The 20,645-nt window shown below is 44.1% G+C and overlaps 1 protein-coding gene across 1 annotated transcript; it reads right to left on the reverse strand.

Moving 5' to 3' along the window:
- Positions 1-23: 23 nt before the first annotated feature.
- Positions 24-18,741, reverse strand: LOC139664337 (max-binding protein MNT-like). The gene is made up of 6 exons (XM_071543128.1): positions 18,532-18,741; positions 13,508-14,141; positions 13,157-13,198; positions 12,697-12,808; positions 3,315-3,507; positions 24-2,844 (listed from the first exon to the last, which is right to left on the reverse strand). Exons 1-6 carry the CDS (start codon positions 18,602-18,604, stop codon positions 2,021-2,023), a joined length of 1,878 nt encoding a protein of 625 aa, XP_071399229.1. The 5' UTR covers positions 18,605-18,741; the 3' UTR covers positions 24-2,020.
- Positions 18,742-20,645: the final 1,904 nt, after the last annotated feature.

Consider the following 20,645-nt stretch of genomic DNA (forward strand, 5'->3'; position numbering starts at 1 on the left):
TACTTTAATAAAGTAATCGTATTTTTCTTAAAAACCAGGGCTTAACAACTTGTGATGAGTGCGCTACTCTCTGTCCTTTCACAGATCGATACATTCAGATTAAGTTAGGAGAGCATAGCTTATTGCTGTTACAGCAAGCGCTATGCACAATTGTAAACCAGGTTTGCTGCTCATTGGGACTATTAGAAACTCAGTATCACAGTGCTTGAATTGGAAAGGGTAATCTCGAAAAAACATACATGGACTGGTTTTACGCCAGCTGTCGCAATCATTTCGTTTGTATAAAAGGTGCTGGCACACTTAGCATCTTGGGTAAGATAAATGTACTGGATCCCCACCAAAGGTTATGGATGGCAGAGCCACAGGATGACATAGCTTTGATTTTCTGCCAATCACCCTTACAATCTCATTACTACTGCAATATGTTATAGTCTGCCGGCCTATCCTATCTACTAAAGCACAACAGATTGTACTGCCATGGGTCCTCAGTTTCAAAATGATCACTAATGTAACACAATCATGGCATGCAATCACAGCATGCAAACACACATCCTACTACCATTTGCCCTACATGACAGCATAGACACACGCTTCACTATACTTTCTGGACCTATTATGGATTCACATTCAAAATCCAATTTTCCCTAAACACGCGACTCCCTAAACTTGCAGGATCAGACCGACAGAGCTTTTACCTCATCTCCGATATCCTCTCCGGACATTCAGCACCTGGACATCGGCAGAAACGTCCATTAATTCTGATATGGGTTTAGCTGTGTCATTCCCACCTAGATGGCATGTCCAAGAAGAAGCTGATCCCATGCCACACCGTTCTTCTGTAAACACAATGTAAGCATCCATACTATACAACAAACAAGAAAACTATTTGCAAAAATAAAATATCCATGCAAACATTAACTGGTCTCTTGAGCCCGTTTCAGACGCTGTTTCAGAACTGTATTAGAATCAGCAGCAGCTGTGAGAGAAGCACAACCTCATTCTAAAATACTGACTTGTAGTTGAGCTCAAACAATCAACAGTAGCCAGTATGTTTAAAGGGCAGGCAAATATTGGAGATGAGGAAAAAACTCCATAACAATGTGATTGTCCTTTAATCCCAACCCTAAACCTGACAAAACCACATATTCCAACCCCTACTTAAACTCTTAATGGCCCCTTGTTTGAATGACATCCATTAGCAACTTTAGAGGAGGATTTTTCGGTGTTACAAGGATATAAGTACCACAATAACCACAAAGACCAGCAGGGGGAGCTAGTGCTGTACGCAACATCACTGGTAACTACAGCTCCACAGCAGGAGGGTAGTTCAGTCCGTGGTTTTGCTCTCTCCCTGCAGCCATGTGCCTCTGCTGGAGAGGAGGAGGGCCTTGAAATCACATTCTCAATGTGCTCCTTATGGCGGGTTGAGCACTCCTGATCCTACACGGTCACGGCTCTCAATACCCAGTGCAGCTTCTTGAGCACACCATCTACTATTGGATAATCAAACAATCACTGCTGCGATAACATGGAGTCTAGCCACCAATTTGTCTTTCTTTATGAATTTCCATAAAGCGAAGCGTCAACAAGTCTTGTGTGAAAATACACAAATCTGACTCACTCATTCTGAACTAGTGCTCCAGTATCTGCAATAATGGATGGGAAGTGAGGGTATACTGCCACACACAACCAACATGATCACCATGAACAACACAAGCAGCATGGCAGATCCCAACTTCAGGATCAAGATTGCATTCACCTTACATGATACCATGGTAGACAAACATTATTAAAACAGGTTTGCAGTTACTTTTTGGAATGTTCCAAGTTGCTTTTAAATAGTTGTAATGCTTCTCAATTGTAATGCAATTCTGTGGATCAGCGAGGCGTCTAGCAACTATCTTCCCTCACTGTGGGCTTGTTGATGGCTTGGTCTGAGGCCTGTGGTTCTCCCGTATCCGGAGGCGTCTCCGCCTGCCCGTCTCTGCGGCCCGTCTGCGATCGGTCCCGGTGGCGGCGTTCAGGCCAGCTTCAGAGTGCTGACGGGGAAGGAGGGCATGGTCACCATTGTCACAGGATTGAGCACCGTCTGGCCCACCAGCTGCGGGTGGTGGGTCACCACTTGGGCACCTACTGCTGTCTGCTTGCCCACAATGGTGGCAGTTGGCTGGTTAGGCGCGGTGCCGTTCAGCTGGGTGTGGGCGTGAGTGAGGGTGTGGGCGATGTGACCGACCATGGTGGGCTGCGTGACGGCCACCTGCTGGGGGTACAGCGCAGGTAGATGCTGGCCCAGGTGGGCCACCGGGTGCACGGTGATGTGGCCGATGGGCTGGTGGCCGGGGGCCAACTGAACAGAGCTAGCGGTAGTGGAGGGAGCCAGGTGGGCAATATGTTTGGGGCCGCCCGCCTGGATGACGTGGTTGACCGCTTGGATGACGGAAGCGTGGGAAGCTGAAGCGTGGGCAATAACTGTGGGATGCAGGCTGGAGGCGGTAACCATTTGTGTTTGGGTGGGGAGTAAGGCCTGAATGGGGGTGGTGGGAGCGTTGGGTGTTGTGGCTGTAAGTGTAGACGGGGCTGTGGGCTTGGACATGGGCTGCTGAAGAGTCATTGCCTGGGGATGGAGATGGGGCTGGAGCTGCGCCGGGTGCAGCGGGGCCGTGTGCTGGATGGAGATGTGCTGGGTGATGAGGGAGGTGGTGGTGGGTGTCAGGGTCAGGGTGGGGGTGGGGGTTACAGTCTTGCGCAGCTCAGGCTGCATGGTTTGAGGCACGGTGGGTAAGGCAGTCGGTGCTCTGGGCACTGTCTCATCATCTAGGTCGTCATCCATGATGTCTTCACCCTCTGCAACACCAACAGAGGAAAATTAACTCAGTAACATGATTTTAATACTGTTAATTCACAGTTGCTAATAATCCTAATCCTAAAAATTGGATGAAAACGATCTCCAAGAGTAGGTGGAGTTTCTGGTTTTGTCTTTGTATGTTAGAACAGTGACAGATTCTCATAGGATTTACATTTAATCACAATCCACACATACTGACCAAAAGAAATACAGTGGTTTAGTTCAGAATACCTAAAAATAAGTGAGAATACAACCAACTTCAGAACTGTCTGACAGAAGACATTTCATTTCATTTCAGATACCAAATAGTTTCTTATTCAAGGTTCATAAACTGAAGTGAAATTGATTTCTGCAATGTTGACCATTACAGTAAATATATGCAAACTCTTTATGTGGGGGCTGTATTGCAGAGGCCCGGCGCGCCTTGTGGGCCACCAGTCACCCTTCCCTGACTTGATGTATAGCGTACCTGAGGCAGTTGAGGTTGAGGCCTGGTCCTCCTCAGGCTGTACTGTCTGTCGGAGCACGCGATCGATCTCCATCACATCCATCCACTGGCTCAGCTCATTTTTCAGCTCTGCCAACCGCTGCTGTGTGGCTATTTTCTCTCGGGCCAGCCGCTCCATCTCGTGCTCGTACTCCTTCTCCTTCCGCTTCAGAGTCTGAATGGAGAAAGCAGAAGATGGTTAAGGGCCTCCTCCCATGATGCCGTCATCAGATTAATACTTCTGTGCCTCTCTGAACACAGTCTCAAAATGTATTGCTCCAAATGAGGTTCCGGTTTGCAGAAGGGGAATCAGGGTGGGGATGTGCCGTGTCTTTTTTCAATAGGAAGGAAATAATTGTAATCCTACTTTGCTTTGTAAACCTGAATTGTTTGCAAGGCTTGTGTGCATATTTACAAAATGTTTGCAAAGTTAGTCGAGGGGCTTTGACTGCACTAATGACAAAGTAATCTTCTCATCACAGTTCTAAAATCTTAATCCTCAACAGAGCTTGTACAAGTGAGTGGCTCTAGGATGCTGTGAGCTGCCGGCAGCAGATGTAATTCACAACACTCCTTATTCCTTACTACTTTATGAATGAGGACTTGACCAGCAGCCCTGGAATGCTCGGGCAAAAATAATCACTTTCATCCCGCATTTATATTTCATGTGTAATTACTAGTCTACTTCCAGACCTTATATGCATTGTTAAAATCTAGAAAATCTGATCAATGTGTCAACAGCCCTGTGATTTTGCTCTCATACCGACCTGCTTACTACCTAAATTTTTGATGTTATACTATAATACATCTATTACATTGTTCATCATTTGTACAATGTCACGACAGATCGGACTTAAAATGCTCCACTGAAAGTTAGAGTTATATCAGCTTCCTCATATACACAAGTAATCCCGGACAATTCAACATAAAGCTTCAAGAGTGAGTGAGTCCCGCTGATTTGGGCCAACAGCAACCGCCACTAGATTCCTAGAGCCAGGGAACGACCTCCGAGGACAAACTGTAGTGTGTGTGTATGTGTGTGTCGTGTCAAACTTGGTGCTCAACACCAAAAATCACAACACTTGTTCACACTGATTAGCTAGTACCTTAATAAACTTCAACAAATAGCCTGCACGACACCCAAGTTGTGCTTTTGACTACTAAGCAGAATATATCCAACAAAAGATGTATCAGAATAAAACTAAGACCTGTGCATGTACTGGAGGAAAGTAACAGGCCCAGAGACACGTGGGAGAAAGGGGAGGGAGAGAGACGGGAGGGAAAGAGGAAGGAGGAGCTGAATATGGAAAGTGGGAGGTCCTTCCAGGCAATGGCTCTCTGTGACCCAATTTCCCTTAACCGGTCAGCTGACAAGAGAACACTAAACAAACTGAGGTGGACTTCCCCACTACAGAGCAACAGGGATAAAAGTATGGGAGATGAAGTTCAAAACATTCTGAAAACTGAACAGAACTTTGCATTATGGATAATACTTGTGCAGTAGTTTGCCATTTGTTAAACACCTTATAAAGCTACGATTTTCATTCCCAAATGATAAGTTGCCCTCAAAAACTGACGTTTCTGTCAAAGTGACTGCTGGCTATGATTTTCTCCCACAATACCAACAGGATGGAGTTTTGCCATTGGGGATTAGCGTTCTGAAATTAAACACTTCATGTAATTACATGTGTCAACTTGTTCCATCAAGAGGAGCAGGTATGTCTCAACAGCTTGAAACAAGCTGTCCAACACAATCTGTAGCCTTAGTGGGTGAAGCTCAGGGAAGTGAGACTGTGGGAAATCAACGCACTCTCAATCTGTTACCAGCAACCTGATGAGTCAGGATCATAAAGCCATTTGCCCAAAGAGTGAACTTCCTGTTAGTGCTCATGCCACCGTGTGAGAGGAATATGTGTGTGTGAATGTATTTGTGAGAGTCATCTGTGTGTGAGTGAGAGACAGAGAGAAGGGTATCTGTGTGTATGTGTGTGTGTGTGGGATACATGTGTAAGTGTGAGAGAGGTTTGTGTGTGTGCTGGTGCATGCGTGTGTATCTACAACAGAATATACATGTAAAAATAGCTAAGGGGGACAAAAGGCGGGCCTTGTCTAATTCTGCACCTGTCTCTAGTCCTTATCCAGGATTAGAACGGCGTGCTGTCTGTGCAAAAGCCAAGCCTGGGCTCCTTCCCGCTGGGGGAGATGTCAATCACTCACTCAGACATCGCACACATTACCGCAACTGCTAAAATCTTACAAAAGCATTATAATTATTACCAGTTTGCATCCATAACATAAACAGGCCATTAGAAATTGCACTTTTACGATACATCCCAAAATCTGGACCAAAACAAATGTGTGTAGAACCAAAATTACCTTAAGTCACCACTGTTTAAAAATAAATAAAAATACTAATACTAAAAGAGGAGAAACATTTCCCCCTCCCTTACCCCATGGTGTGAAACTCAATAGTGGTAGAGTGGTTCTGCAAAGCCTCAAGTATAGCACCATTTCTCAAACCACTGTTTCTCAAATCAGTCACAAATACTGGTACTGTGTTTGACTTTGAAATGGTGTTGCAGTTTTATTGTCTTTTCATAGCTACATGGAAAGCATGGATAGAAATAGGCTAATATTTTTAACATGCACTTTTAGAGCTTGGCGTGCAGGACAAATTATACGCTCCACTAACTAATGAGGTACATGTGTTCCCTACCATGAACTCAAACATCTGGACAGACTTCTGACTCATGTGATTGGACATTAACAGTTCTCCGAGATAACCGATAGTCCTCTCTTCCAATCACAAGAGCTTGGGGATATACTTCAGTCTGTACATGGTAACACATCTTTGGTCTCAATAAATGAAGTACTGAAGTGCCCTCTTTAGTTGTCATGGAAACAGCTGAAAACCTGTGAAGGTTTCCTCGGTAACCTAAGAGACCATGAGCACCTTTATGCGCCAAAGGTACCATTTAGTTTTCTTGAAATCATTGACACTGTTTCATCATCAAAACAATGTTTGGAAAACTCTTCCCTCTGATCATGCTGAGTGTAGTGATGAAAACACTTAACTGACATGCATGTAGAAAACACATGACAAAACCTGTGGAACATGTGGACTGTGTTGATGTTTGATGGAAAAGAGACCGACTTAGTCTGCACAATTAACACTGCTCCCCTTTTGCCCACACGCAACAGCAGGCAGCACTTAAGAGAGTGGCGCCACAGCTGTGCATGCCACAAACTGAGTCACCAATAGAGAGAGAGAGAAAGGGAGAGAGGGAGAACATGCTCCACAAACACCAAGACCCAGTGAACTTGCACTGCTACAGTGTTTATGGTGGACAGAGCCAACGCAATGCTTGTTGCTTTAGCAATGTGCTGCTGGATTTGATGATAGGGAAAGGAGAAATCTAACTTCTCAACCCCATTCAAGGGCAGTGAACAAAACAGCAGCTAGTCTGACATTAACCATGTAAACCTGATAACCAAGAGAGAGCAGATGGGTCGCACATGACCGTCATCCTCAAGTCATGCAACCAGGTCTTTCTCATCTGCCACATTGATTCCGGCAAGCAATCCGCTTTACAAAAGCAACACTGCAGCTAATGTTGTCATAGCAGTCAACGGCATGAAAAAGGGGGGAGGTGGAGGTTGGGGGCTTTTGTTTCCTTGCACATGACCGCACCCCCCAACCCTCCTCCTTCCATTTGCAGAGAGACAAGGCCCCGCCTAGGCCTTGTTTGTGCGTGTGAAAAAAAAGTAGATCAGCGCAGGGACAGACTGCATCGTGCGTGCGTGTGTGTGTGTGTGTGTGTGTGGAAGGTAAACACTGCTCAAGCGCCGTCACAAGCAATGCGAGTGCTGAGCACATGGCCCCACAGAGAATGAGAGAGGGAGAGAGGGCGGGAGATAGCGGGGGATTGAAAGAGAGCAGTACAAGCTGTACTCACTGACTCACTTTTGCAGCAGCCGGAGACAGACTGCACTAGGCTGGGCTTTCTTAAAGGGCCAGGAGCACAGGAGGCCACGTTGCAGACATGCTACTCTGCCTGGCTGACTGATCAGGCTTCTGTGCGGCGGTCTTGTGACCGTGTTGTAACCATAAACCCTTGCCTTACTGTGCCTTCAAGCTGGAACAGAGACCTTCACGTGGCGCATGACTCGACAATAAAAGGCTTGTCAGAAGAAAAAGGCAAACACCTACTTTTGCAAACCATTTCTCATGTGCAAGCTTGTGCTGGTCAGGACTGGCCTAATTACCTCATCTTGGCAAGTAACTGATCATACAGCCATCGATCCAGACCATGCTGCATTAGAGCCACCAGGAATATTTTACGTGGCTGCTCTATGAAAAACCTTTTCAGTACAACATGAGCCCATCCTTTGGTGCTGTGAGAACGCCTTGACACAACAGTAATCAAGATGGCAAATGTGTCCCCCATTTCATTTTGAGAAATCCTTAATGTAGCCATGCTGTAGTGCTCCTTATACGCACAAATAAAACATAATTGGGCAGCAATATTATGATCACCAATCTGCTGATACAGGTTAGCCCGCTCATCATAGCAGAAGAGAAAGACACACCGAAGTCACACACCAAACAACCCATACACAGACCCACTGACACAGAACCACAACTCAATTGTTGAAAGAAATGCATAACTTAACTCACTTCTAACCAAGCAAGGTGACCCATTTCACTGAGGCTAAGCTGGGGACTGGAAAGCTGGAAAATTTAACAACAATGACCCTGATTCTCAAAGGAATGTTTAGGATAACAAAATAGGTCTTGATTTTAACTTGCAAGGGAAGATTTTTTTTGAATAAATAAGAAAATGTCAAAGCAATCAGAGAAACTGGGCCTTCAGGAAAGGCTTTGAAGGAACCAGACTATTACGTACATGGACCTAGTTCTTTCCAAAGGCAATGATAGATTTTTGATGGTCCATAGTCAAGCTTCAATCAGATGTCATAATCAAACCTTAATAGAACATTGACATCTGGACACAGAAAAATAAAATAGAAAAGAATAGTGTGTCCAAGCAACCTTATCTAGGAGCAGTTTCCCCACCAGATGGCAGAACACATTTCAAACTGGCAATCAGGAGCTAGCACTGGAGGAACAAGTTCAGTCAGCTTTGAGGGGAAATCAAGCGCGAGCTGGGTAAACCGAGCCTTGTGTTTACCACTCCATGTTCCCTCCCTCCTGTTGGCAGCCAAGCCCGGTGGTATGGCCAGCCCAGCCTGTTGCGGCGCTGGGCTGGGGCCCAGCACGGGGGGGTGACGTCACGCGGCTCAGGCTAGCCATGTGCTCGCTGCTCATGTGGCCTTAAAAGCTCAGAGCGAGGCAAGATGGGAGGGAGGGAGGGAGGGAGGAAGGGAGGGAGGGGGAGTAGCAAGGAGGAGCTCCGATACATCAGGGTGTATTTTACGCTCTCAGCTTTAGCAGTGCCACTACAGGCTCGAGGGAAAAGCCTTTTGGAACAACAGCAAGGCATAGTTTTGTCGTGAAAACCCAAACCCACTTCCAAGATGTTAAGATGTCCAATATATAAAAATAAATAAAACTGAAAATAGTCACGATCTGAAAGCAAAATAATCTGTATAAAAATGCAGCCTGCAGACCTTGAAACACAGACAGGAAAAACTGCGACAGCAGTGGGAAAATAACCCATTTTCTTGCTCATTAGGCATGTAGGTTTTTGGTCATAGATAATCACTTGCTGAGTCACTTGCTTCTATGCAGCAAAGAAGAAATGAAATGAGGAAGTGGGACTTATCAGACCGTGTAGCTGTTGGCCAAGCTAGTGACTTTTAGGGGGGGAAACTGATAAAGTCCAGGCACGGCAGCCACTTCACTGACACACAGATAACAACTCTACTCGCTCCCAGATGAACGCTGGAGATAGAGGGAAAGATGAATCAAATGAAATGTAATCCTCAGCCTAAAGCCTCTTATTTGAACCTCTCCTGTGCTCATTGGTCCTACGTGCAGACTGCCTCTCTGCTGCCAGCCCAAACGAAGGCGAGGATAGTGGAGGGGAGGGGAGGGGGGAGTAGGGAGCATGCAGGGAGAGAGGCGCATGCAGTCAGGACAAGCGTGCCTGGACCCTCCATGTCGGGATGACAGTGTACACGATGTGCTTGGCTTTTTTTTTTTTACCTCCCTGTATCCCAAAGTTCCCTTCCTTTATTTCCAACCCCCAATGCAACACAACACTGGCCTGACCAATAAAGGGAAACCAGCTTGTGACAAAGAGATACTCACAATAAGACTTACCAAGGAACTAGACTGTTCTGACCTAGAGGCAAATTGTGTAGATGCATACAGTACCCAGACACATAAACTTTCATTCACTTTCATTGCTAAATATTCACCTTTGTTTTGCTGAAAAGTTGTCAAATTGATTGCTTTCACAGCTCACGTGTTCTGTTCACTTTGTCAGCACACAAGTTAACAAATGTTTACAGCTAAACAAGGCTGTAATGGTCGACAATACAGCAAAATGGCATCAGCCCTGGTTGTGTGTTTGTTTCTCGGCCCATGTGCTTTAAATACATCCTAAGTCCGGCTCAGCTGTTGATAGGGGGAGAAGAAAGGCAGGTCAGTCTGCCAGTCGAGCACAACACACTGAACACCATGTTGCTTAATCACACAGAGAGGGGGGCAGAGGGAGGGAGATTGGGTGACATGAGCTCTGCACCCACGCTGTCCTAGTTTCTCTCAGTATCCACGCGCAGAGAGGAATAACCAGACTGCTGCTACTGAGAGCACCAAATCAGCGACACAGAGTGCTCTTCAAATTTTGCTGAACTTACGCCAGTGTTATGTAATAACAATAATTAGGATGCAAATAAGGCAACACAAAAAAGCTGGAAGCATTATTATTGCATAATATTGTCCATAATTAGTGACTGGGCAGCTGCCCTCTTTTTTTCTAGAACTGATAAATGGCCTAATTACAAAATAATTAGTAAATTACAATGTAGCCCTAATAACATGCTACTGAGGTGTTGAGTCTGCAGTCACCAGTGCAACAGATCGTGACTAAGAAGATTACTCTTTCTAGCTCTAGAAGATACGACCCTCTGTTTCCTTCACATTCATTTAGCTGCGGTGCCTCCCCACAACTGGAAAATCCCACCCACAGCTAGAAAAATGTAAATACAACAACAACCCATCCACCGGCCTTAATGCAATAATAATATGCATTGTGCTTAATGTTACAATAACAGCACAACAGTCCATATATTGGGGCATAAATAACCAATAAGAGACATTCCTCAACTGAAACACCTGATCCTGAATCGGTCTCAGAAACAAATTCTACAAAAGAAAAAAAACAACAAAAAACAAAGACTACAGGGAACACCGACACTCCCAAGGGGTACGCATGAGGCAAATTAGGCCAGCGGTGGACCTTTGTACCAGCTGTTTACAACTAGGTTACTCTCAGAGATCATGATACAGAGCACACCTCAAATGCATGAGTCATTTGCGAACATGGCACACATTCAAAACATTACACACCTAGTCACTCAAAAATGGTTTGACTGATGAAGTGAGGATATAAGCAGAGCAACGCATAAAGGCAGGAAATAATGCAATAAAAAGTAGAACATGACGCTCTAGAAAAATATCCTGATATTATATGACTTTTTATATGTTGTTTCATAAAGAGTCGCCACAAACTTGTAGTCCTGATGCAAATAATATATTTTATTTAAAGCTGCACTAGACAACTTTGCTTGTTGCATGAGGTAACCATTTGAATTTGTTTTTACTTCAAAACCCAGAGATCACGTAATGCAATGTCAGTAAACTGTCCACTCCTCGGACCTAAACGTCCTCATCTTAGTGGCTGGTGGGGGGGGAGGTGGATGAAGAGGTTCAGACATCGTTAGTGAGTCCAGCTTTCTCTGGACGGTGTGCTCTCTCGCTGGCTGCTGTTTTAGTTTTGTATTTTGCTCTGAAGATTTCCTCCCAGTGACCATACCTGGCCCTATAATGTCATCTGGGCAAATAGGATATACAGTGGTATGTCGGACCCTGGCAAGCGGAGCTATGAATGTGCACAAACTCCGAATCGAACTAACTAAAAAAACTGCTCTCCTTAACCAAGAAAAAAAGAAAGACCAAATCGAATAGTGTAGATGTTGATCTTAGTGTTGTGGGACGTCCCAACCCAGAGGCAGTGGAGCAGACCAAACTAGTGGCCTAAAGTTCAACCTGACTGGACACTTCTACTGTGGGACGAATCTTCTGCCTTAAAATCCAACCCAATGTCCAACTCTCTCCCTGCAATTCCTTGGCTTGTGCCCTTTCAAATCAACTCTCTTTCTCTCCCTCTCTCTCTCTCTCAAAATAACCATAGCAACTTATACTACAACAAACAGGAACATTATCGAGATAAGCAAAACAAACATGACTATATCATGTGAATAACTAGGCCTGGTGATTATTATATATTTTTTTATAACAATACATCGCAAATGTATGTTTTGGATTCAAAATTGATTCTGTGAATCCTGATATCGATACTTGTATACACAGTTTTACTACAGAGGAGCAGGATTTGTTTTTCTGTTCCTGTAGGGGTCACACCAGTGTAGAGCTGCAACAATTAATCGATTAATCGATTAGTTGTCAACTATTAAATTAAATCGCCAACTATTTTTTATAATCGATTAATCGGTTTGAGTAATTTTTTAAGAAAAATAAGTCAAAATTCTCTGATTCCAGCTTCTTAAATGTGAATATTTTCTGGTTTCTTTACTCCTCTATGACAGTAAACTGAATATCTTTGGGTTGTGGACAAAACAAGACATTTGAGGACGTCGTCTTGGGCTTTGAGAAACACTGATCGACATTTTTCACCATTTTCTGACATTTTATAGACCAAACAACTAATCGATTAATTGAGAAAATAATCAACAGATTAATCGACAATGACAATAATCGTTAGTTGCAGCCCTACAACAGTGATCATTTTGCTGCAGCTTCGAGAAGAACGGACAACTCACTAGAGCACAAAGAATTGTGCATTCAAAGTGGACATTATTACAGTTATTTCAGCGCACAGAAGTGTGCCTTGTTTACAATCATAACCCCAATTTGCCTAATTGACAAATTAAACTATTAAAATCAGTTTGTTGCTCTGTCTTTCCCCTCCATATCAATGGTGGACAAAAACAATAACCCATAGTACCAAAATCATATCGGAAGGTCCATGACTATACCCAGCTCTATGATGAACCCAACTCACTTTTGATCACATGAGAACTTGCTTGCTGAAAAGTTCACACATTGAGGGGCTTAGAACTGGTCCAAATCAAACGTCAGAAACCACCAGCTTACCTGAATGTATCGCAGGGCGCTTCTCAGCACACTCAGATTGGAGGTCTTCTTCTCGTCTACGTTTGGGATGTTCTTCTTCAGTGTCTCAAAGCACTCCTTCAAGTGTGCTCGTCTGGCAGACACAAGGCACAGAAAGGGGACTTGAGTAGGGCCAGACTTGGCTTTACTTCAGCCATCTTCAAAACTGTGGATTTCTTTTCAAGGCTGAACATAAGTAACAAAGCTGATGACGCAACACTATTTCTAAATAGGTCTCGACTAAAAAGATCATAGCATTTAACCTTGGAATGGAGAATAAGAACAGCTACGAAAAAAACAAGACATCTCAGTCAATTTCAGAGGGAAATTTGCTCTAAGAAACAGACAATGAATAAATATGTACACTTAATCTCAAATCCATAGTGCAAAAAACTCAAATCTCCACTTTGAGGTGGCCCCATGCTAGACAGGCTGAACCCACCTGTTTTTCTCAAGCTTGTTATGCACTTCTCTTGTGCCTGCCCTGTAAAAGCACAAATTAGAGCAAATTAAGATTTTGGTGTCCAAAGGGGCAACGCAACAAGAATAAAATCAACCAATGAAACGTACTCAAGCTCTATTACTTCATCACCATATCTGCAGGCAGATAAATTAGTTACAATATTCTGTTTCGGATGTCCAACTCAAAGTAGAGCTTTTAATCTCTGCATAACTTCAGTCATAATGACAATTTAGTAATACATAGTTACAACAAACATCCAGAAGCATAACTCAAATTAAGTTAGTTAGTTAGTCAAGACTTAGTTAGTCAAGACAAGTTAGTTAGACTTACCCTCCAGGTCGCTTCTTATTGTCCAGGTGGCGCCCGTCATCAGGGGGGCTCCCTCGGCTGATGGGGCTGTTCTGCAGGTTGGCCTGTGGAGGTGGAGGGCCCGGCTGGGGGAGTAAGGCATGCTGCTGGGGGGGCGAGACAATGGAGCCTGGGTAGCGTTGAACCAGCTGCTGGGGCGGCTGCTGCAGCAGTTTAGTGTTGCTAGATTGGGCGATGAGCTGCGGGTGATGGTGGTGATTCTGTTGCGGCTGCTTGTGGTTGGCGGCCAGCACCGAGGACGGGTGCTCAGGTTTTGGCTGCGGAGAGAGAGGCAGAGCTGCGGCACTCTGCTCCGGAGGGGAATGAGGGTCCCTCCTGGGAGAGGCTAGGTGCGGGGCTGCAGGAGGGGAGAGCGTGGCAGCCGGCAGCGCGGGTGAGCCTGTATGGTTGGGGGTGACCACGGGGATGGGGATGACTGTAATGGGCATGGAGGGGGGAGGCAGCGGGGGCGGTAAGGGGGCCGGGCGGCATTCGATGCGGAGATCCTCTGCTTTGGCCACATTGTTGATGTGGATGGGTGAGGTGTAGTTGACGTCAGAGTGCCTTTGCTCTGTCAACTGCTCCAGACGCAGCTTCTCCCTTAATTCATTCTCCTCTGTGGAAGAAACAAGGCATCAGGTCAGGAAAACAGAACAAATACCACTGTCTCCTCCACACCCACTCCAGGTGCTATAAACCACTGTTACACCTCAAAGTACAGTATAAATAGGCCACTACATTTATTAAAAGACAGAGAAACATTCATCAATTAATAATAGAACAGTAACTTTGATTAAGCTATACAGGAGACCATGTGACAGGAAATCAATAGGCCTATTTTCAGTCGTTGCTCTGCCCTCATGGAACTTCTGCTGGCTAAAAATGAATACAAAAATGATTGACAAACCATTAGGAAACCATTGGTACCAAGGCAGCAGTAATACACACACCAACATTGACTATCCACTGCAAGAACACTGCAAATAAAGCACCGTCAAGGAGCAAAATATCAACCAAGAAACACTTCTAGAGCTTGTTTTCCACTCTTACCAGTATCCTATGACGGAAAGGTCAAATAATAATGGTATAGTCTTGCAGTGTACTCTGTTCTGTGTTACTGTTCCGTTGTAAAGGCCTGAATGGAAATATGATGCCATACCCCCCCCAATCCAACACACACGACTTCAGACTTTGTCCCTCTTTGATGGATCTCTGATGGCTTGACAAGAACCCATGTATAATGCAATGCAAGTGCTTGAGACGGACTACAATATCCTGCACCTTCCATTAAGCAGAGCTTGTATCGGAGCAAATATGCAATTATTGGCCTTCCGTTTATTTCACTCTTTCTGTCTATGCCACTGTTGTGGAAGCTTCCACAGCACAATCCAACAAAGAGGCAATTGGGCCAGTTTTGATCCTTTTATGACCAACTCACTCCACTATATTATACTTATCTGCAAGGCAGGATGAATCAGTGTTTCCCACAGGTTCTTAGGTTATTTGCGGTGGATCCAAACCAGATTAGACAAGATACAGCCAAGCGATGGTAAAGACTGTGTGCATCCAACGCAAGGAAGATTGTTGACATGTTATTCTAACAGTATGGGACAGCTGAAAACGTACGTAATGTGACAAAGGTAATTGCCTGGACATGCTGGAGACAAAGGGACACACTCGATAATGTGTGCATACATTTCGGCGAAAAGGAGGGGGCAGAATCTCCGAGATCCATCAGCTTCGTGCCGTCCAATCATATGCAAGAGTCACCACCCCCTAGCAACGTGTGGTTCCCACCGCCACCCATGTGTGGATGCCGGAGGAAGGGGCTGTCCAGTTGCTATGGCAGCTGTGATGTTAGAGTCGTCAGACACAAGCAGCAGTCTTTTACATCAACAAGGGGTGGAGCAGGGCCATTTCAGCATGCTACACAATGGTCCCTCGCCTGCAGTCCTCAAGATTCAATTCAGCGGCAGACGTAACTAAATTTGGGGAAGTTTATTACGAGCCAGGTCAATCTAATGTCAATCTTAATGATTATAGAAAAGGGAAATAGGTACCTACAAACATAAAAGGAAGCTCTGACACTCAAGTCTAATAACAATGTAGCTGCTTGTCCCCAAGGACACAATGTAAAATATCAAGGCCATAAAGATGAACAAAAGACAAAATGTACGTATTGTAAGTCGCTTTGAACAAAAGTGTCTGCTAAATGACATACTGTAATAAAATGGGAAGATCGTCCTCTACGGCCACTACATGTCATTTCTTGGGGAGCCGGTGGAAAAAACTACTATCACTAGTGCTGGCTTGCAGCTTGGAGGAAGAACACCACGACAGAGATCCACCTCAGTCTAAACAGTGTCTCAGATATGAAGCAGACTGAACGTTGCATTGGGAATTCCAATATCTCTGCCTTGAAAGGTAGCCAATGATTTTACGAGCTCAGCAAAGAGTCAGCACTCAATGCGGGTGATTCAGGTTCGAGTTAACCTCTTGTAAATTCTTAACCTTTCCAGGTGACGCTTAATATTTTCTCCAACGGGAACTATAGTTAGTCTGCCACAAAAATACAATCTACCACAACGATTTGCAACCTCGGGCAGCTAAGAGTTCAAAGTTCAGAAGCAGTTTGGTAAGAGTTATTATGCTTTTACACTCCTCCCATGAGCAAACATGGCCTTAATCGCCTGCACTAAGGCTTTGTCTAACTGCAGGAGAATAATTCTGGTGAAATTAAGTGCAAACAAGGTGCTACATGAGGCAGAATTATATTTAATATTCATACAAAAAAAATGTTTGTGTGCTCCAGGTTGTCACTTTTTGAACAAGGTCTACCATCAACTGGTAAATTCCTGCAGATCTACATCTTCTCAAAATTGAACAGGAAGCTTAAATAATATAACCAACACTACATTTATTGTTATACTGAGATTTTATTATAATGAGAGTTTAAGCAGAAGTACTGATACACTGTGTAAAAAAAAAAGCCAAGTATGAAATCATCTGGAGGAGGGAATAAAGCGACATTTCCAGCTTTTAACAAGATTGTTTTACCGGGGATCTGACTGTATTTTGTTACATTTTGTAGTGGTGCAACCAAAACAAAATGTGTAGTGTTGTATTTCATGTCACAGGAAACCACCACCTTTTCTCCAAAGTAAAAAAAAAAGAAAAAAGAAAAAAGCACTATGGACAGAGTGTCCTGGTTGTTATGCTCTGCAGCAGACTGCTTCTTTCCACTGATAAACCAAATGGCTGATATATTTAGTACTCATGAAACTGGGGGGTCTCTTCACTGAGAGGAAAACATGTGAAACACTCACAAAAAACAAGAGGGGTTTCTTCTGCCGTTATATAACTGCAGCAGCACATAGCAGAGAAACACTGGCCTAGTTTCCTCCACACAGTGACCTGCTCTAGAGTAGCAGGGAGGAGGCCGCTGCTCTCCCCATGCAGTGGGGCAGGAGGAGCAAAGAGGAGGGAGAAGCAAGAGCTCTCACTCTGCCATCAGTCTCGGGTACGACAACTGTCATCACGAAGTGCAGAGGGTTGGGAAAAGGTTTCGGGATATGTTATCTTCCATTAAACATCTCAGGTTTGGAGGCTTTTGGAGAATACTGCATACAAACCAAAAGCACTGAGAAAATCCAGAGCATTTATGATTTTGTGAGTTGTAGTTTTTAAGAAAAGGAACTTCGAGGTCTGCACTGATCGGTCGCTATGGTAACGGCTATGCTTATGCCGTCTTTGAGTTGGACGAGAAGGGAGCATAATGTTTATCTTTCCATCATTGTTCCACTAAATTGGTCGGTACGCTCGTATCCCGTCTCCAACCAAGGTCCTTATCCATTATGGCTATGTCTTTGTTTTTGCCGCTGTACTCTTATCAACTGTTGCCTCGGTTCTGTGTCATGTAGTCTTGATAGTGAAGCGCTTTGGAAGCTCTGTTTTAGAAAAGTAATGCACAAATCAAGTTATAATTAGCATATTACTTTTGCAGAGCGGGTGATGGGCAAATTTGTCTTTGAGCTATTGAGTGGTTCGTCTTCTTCATACACAATCTTTGGGGAGGAGTGCCCAGCACGCACGTGGTGGAAAGGGCGGTCCCTCCCCGCTGTTCCAGAGACTGGGCGTGGCTCCGTGGTACACGTCATCGACAGACACTCAAAAGACTGAAGCTGTCCAGCGTCTGAAGCGCCAGGGAGTTTGTATTATCACGTTACAACGAGCAAGCAAACAAACATCTAGGTGTACGATGTTCTAATAACACATCGCTCTGAAATGTCACAGATCGACGTGATTGAGAAGCACATGCGTAAAAAGGGGGGGAAGCCTGAGAGCGAGCGTCATTTGATACCCCGGCGGTGTCAGGTCATTATGTAAAACGGGCTCGGCATTCCCTCCGCCACCGCCCTTTATTCCTCAGATATCTTGTGTTTGTGGTTTTAAAATGTTTTGTAGCAGTATGCACAATGGCAAATAGATTCTGGCACAAAAGCGACGGTGTGGGCCGTTACGAGAACTTTAAAACACAACTCATTTATGCCATTGTACGTGTCTATGCAGTTGGTTTCAATGCAGTAATTCCCGAAGCTGCAGTGGCCAGTGTTTAATATTTTGTATAAAAATTATAAGGCTACTTTCAGAAGAGATGTGAACCAATAGAAGAGTCGAAAAAAAATCTGCAGCGCGTCTGCAGCTACCTAAACGAATATGAAACTAACACTATCATATCCTTGATTGAAAGTGAAACAAATTTAATTCAGTATAGTCAAAACATCCAATACAAAAGCAATGAAGCAGCGATGTGCAAATTTGATTTTTTCATTCAACAGCGTTTAAAGATCAAACAACGTTAAACGGGGGATCACCTCAGACTCAGAGAGGAAGATTTATTTTTCCAGACACACATTTAACTGATTTGCAGAGTACAGTACGGTTATCACTAGTTTCCAATTTTAGAAATACATAAACATAATTATTTATTATAAAACTCAACTTACCACGTGCTTTCTGTTGTTGCTGGGCTTGCAATTCCAAAAACTTGGCCGCTTCTAAAAGCGTTTCGATGCTCATTTCTTTCCCTTTGGAGAGACTGTGACTTTTTATTCTGAGAAAAACGATGAAGCAAATGCGATATGCGGTTATCTATTTAGGGAGACGTTCCCAGTCTATGAAGCTGGAAAAAGGGTAATCGGATACCCCTCAGTAGAAACTCTTCCACATACGTAGAAGAGTTGCAACAAGATGGCGCTGAAAGTAGTAGGAAACAAATAAGGTTTGTGAACCACGCACCATTTGTAACCGCCCACAGACACATTCCCTCCCCATGCACATTAGTGGGGAAAACGGCAAAACGTGGAACATGACTTGGATCGGATTACTTTACAAAAAAAATTACAATTTAATAAAACCGATAGCCCCGGTCCTCGGGTCTTCTAGGCTGAGTCAAGTCCGTCATCGTTGTAAAAATACCCAAACACTCATCTGTGACCGCCGTTAATTTAGACGTTAATACGCTAACCGAAACTCACTACTCACACGGCTACGTATGTGTCGCTTAGCAACCACTTCATCCGTTTACTTATCAAGAACATTGCTTGGCGGAAGAAAACATTCATTAACGACTAGATTTATTGAACAATTGCGTTTTTTTCTTCCAACGTTTTCGCGTTGCATATCGCGCTTGACAACGCCTCTTCTCTGTTCGAAAGTGCCTGTGGTGGCTTAATGCTTCCGCAATTTACAAGTAACCATGACTGCAGTAGATTTACATCTCATTAACATATCTCATTGCTCATCCACCAATCACCGCAAAGAACAACAAGGTATGGCGCTTGCACACATGGACACAAGCAATGCAGTAGATTTTCATATCACTCTCCCGCCTCCTCAGCTCAAAGGCAATTTGCCCGTAAATGCTGCAGGTAAAGTGATACTGAACAAAGACAGTCTACTAAGACTCATGTTTGATCGCGACAGAACAGCCAGTATAGGCCATATTAAATCTAATTAAGGGAATACGAGATGAGGGAGGGGATAGGATATGGAAGCATTTACATCAATGGAGGATATCCATTATCCGTTATTCTATATTTGACTTGCATCCTCTGCAGCTTATCTGTCCAGCTAAGACTTTATATTTCCATGCCCATTTTAAACATTTAGCTGATACTTTTATCCTACAATGACCTACAATGAGTGCAACAGTGGAATAAGCTTGAATTCCCAGATAACCAAAAATACAAGCAAAAACATAAATGCAAAGGTAAGTGTGGTGAGCCTGCCATTTCGATAATAATTCATTCTGAAATATTCTAAACCAAGCACAACTCTATTTTGATGGAAACGTGAATCATAAATAACTAGAGGTGTGTTATACAACCTCCTACAAGATTTATTACTGACATTAGGCTCATTACATCAGCCCACACTTCCAGCAGCGGCCTGGCTGTAGCTAGACTGATTTGACTGATTCAAAATGTCAAAGTCCCGCGGTGACTGCCTGCCCTTGGAGGAGACTTCCTCTTCTTGTGTAAGCAACTAGACAGCATGTTCAGCACAAATATCTCCAAGGAGGTAGAAATGAATCAGCCAAAACTAATCAATAATGTGACCATAACCATTATTTCATTTGTGTTGTTTGCCCCTGATGGATCAGAACAGTATCAAAGTGCATGTTATTACCAGCTCCGTTGTAACAGAACAATTATTTGTAACAAATCTAGAGACAGTAGTGCCTGTTGTCAGCATGCTGTTGCTCTACTTTCCCCCCCAACTCTCACATGATTCTCACACACACACAAGCTGGTGAAGTCAAAGTCCTGGCGTAACCCAGGGACAGCTTTCAGAACAACTAGTACGAGCAGGAAGCGAGTCTTTTTAGCTTGTGAAACACACACACACACACTTCTCCGACAATGAATTTGCCTGTGCATACACATGGCCCTGGGTATTTAGGTCCCTTTTCCTGTTATTCACTCAACTCTAATCAGGAAGTATGTCAGCCGCAACCTAATAATAACAATAAATGGGCCACAATAGTAAATGTTCTCGAGGCACAGGAAAGACTGAGGGAGTCCAGGAACATCCTGCGTTACACAGGCTGTCGTTTTGG

This window comes from Centroberyx affinis, unplaced genomic scaffold (genome assembly GCF_046629955.1).
Source record: "Centroberyx affinis isolate AG114_WGS23_722 - 3 ecotype Tasmania unplaced genomic scaffold, CSIRO-AGI_Caff_v1 ptg004231l_1, whole genome shotgun sequence".
Lineage (NCBI taxonomy): Eukaryota > Metazoa > Chordata > Actinopteri > Beryciformes > Berycidae > Centroberyx > Centroberyx affinis.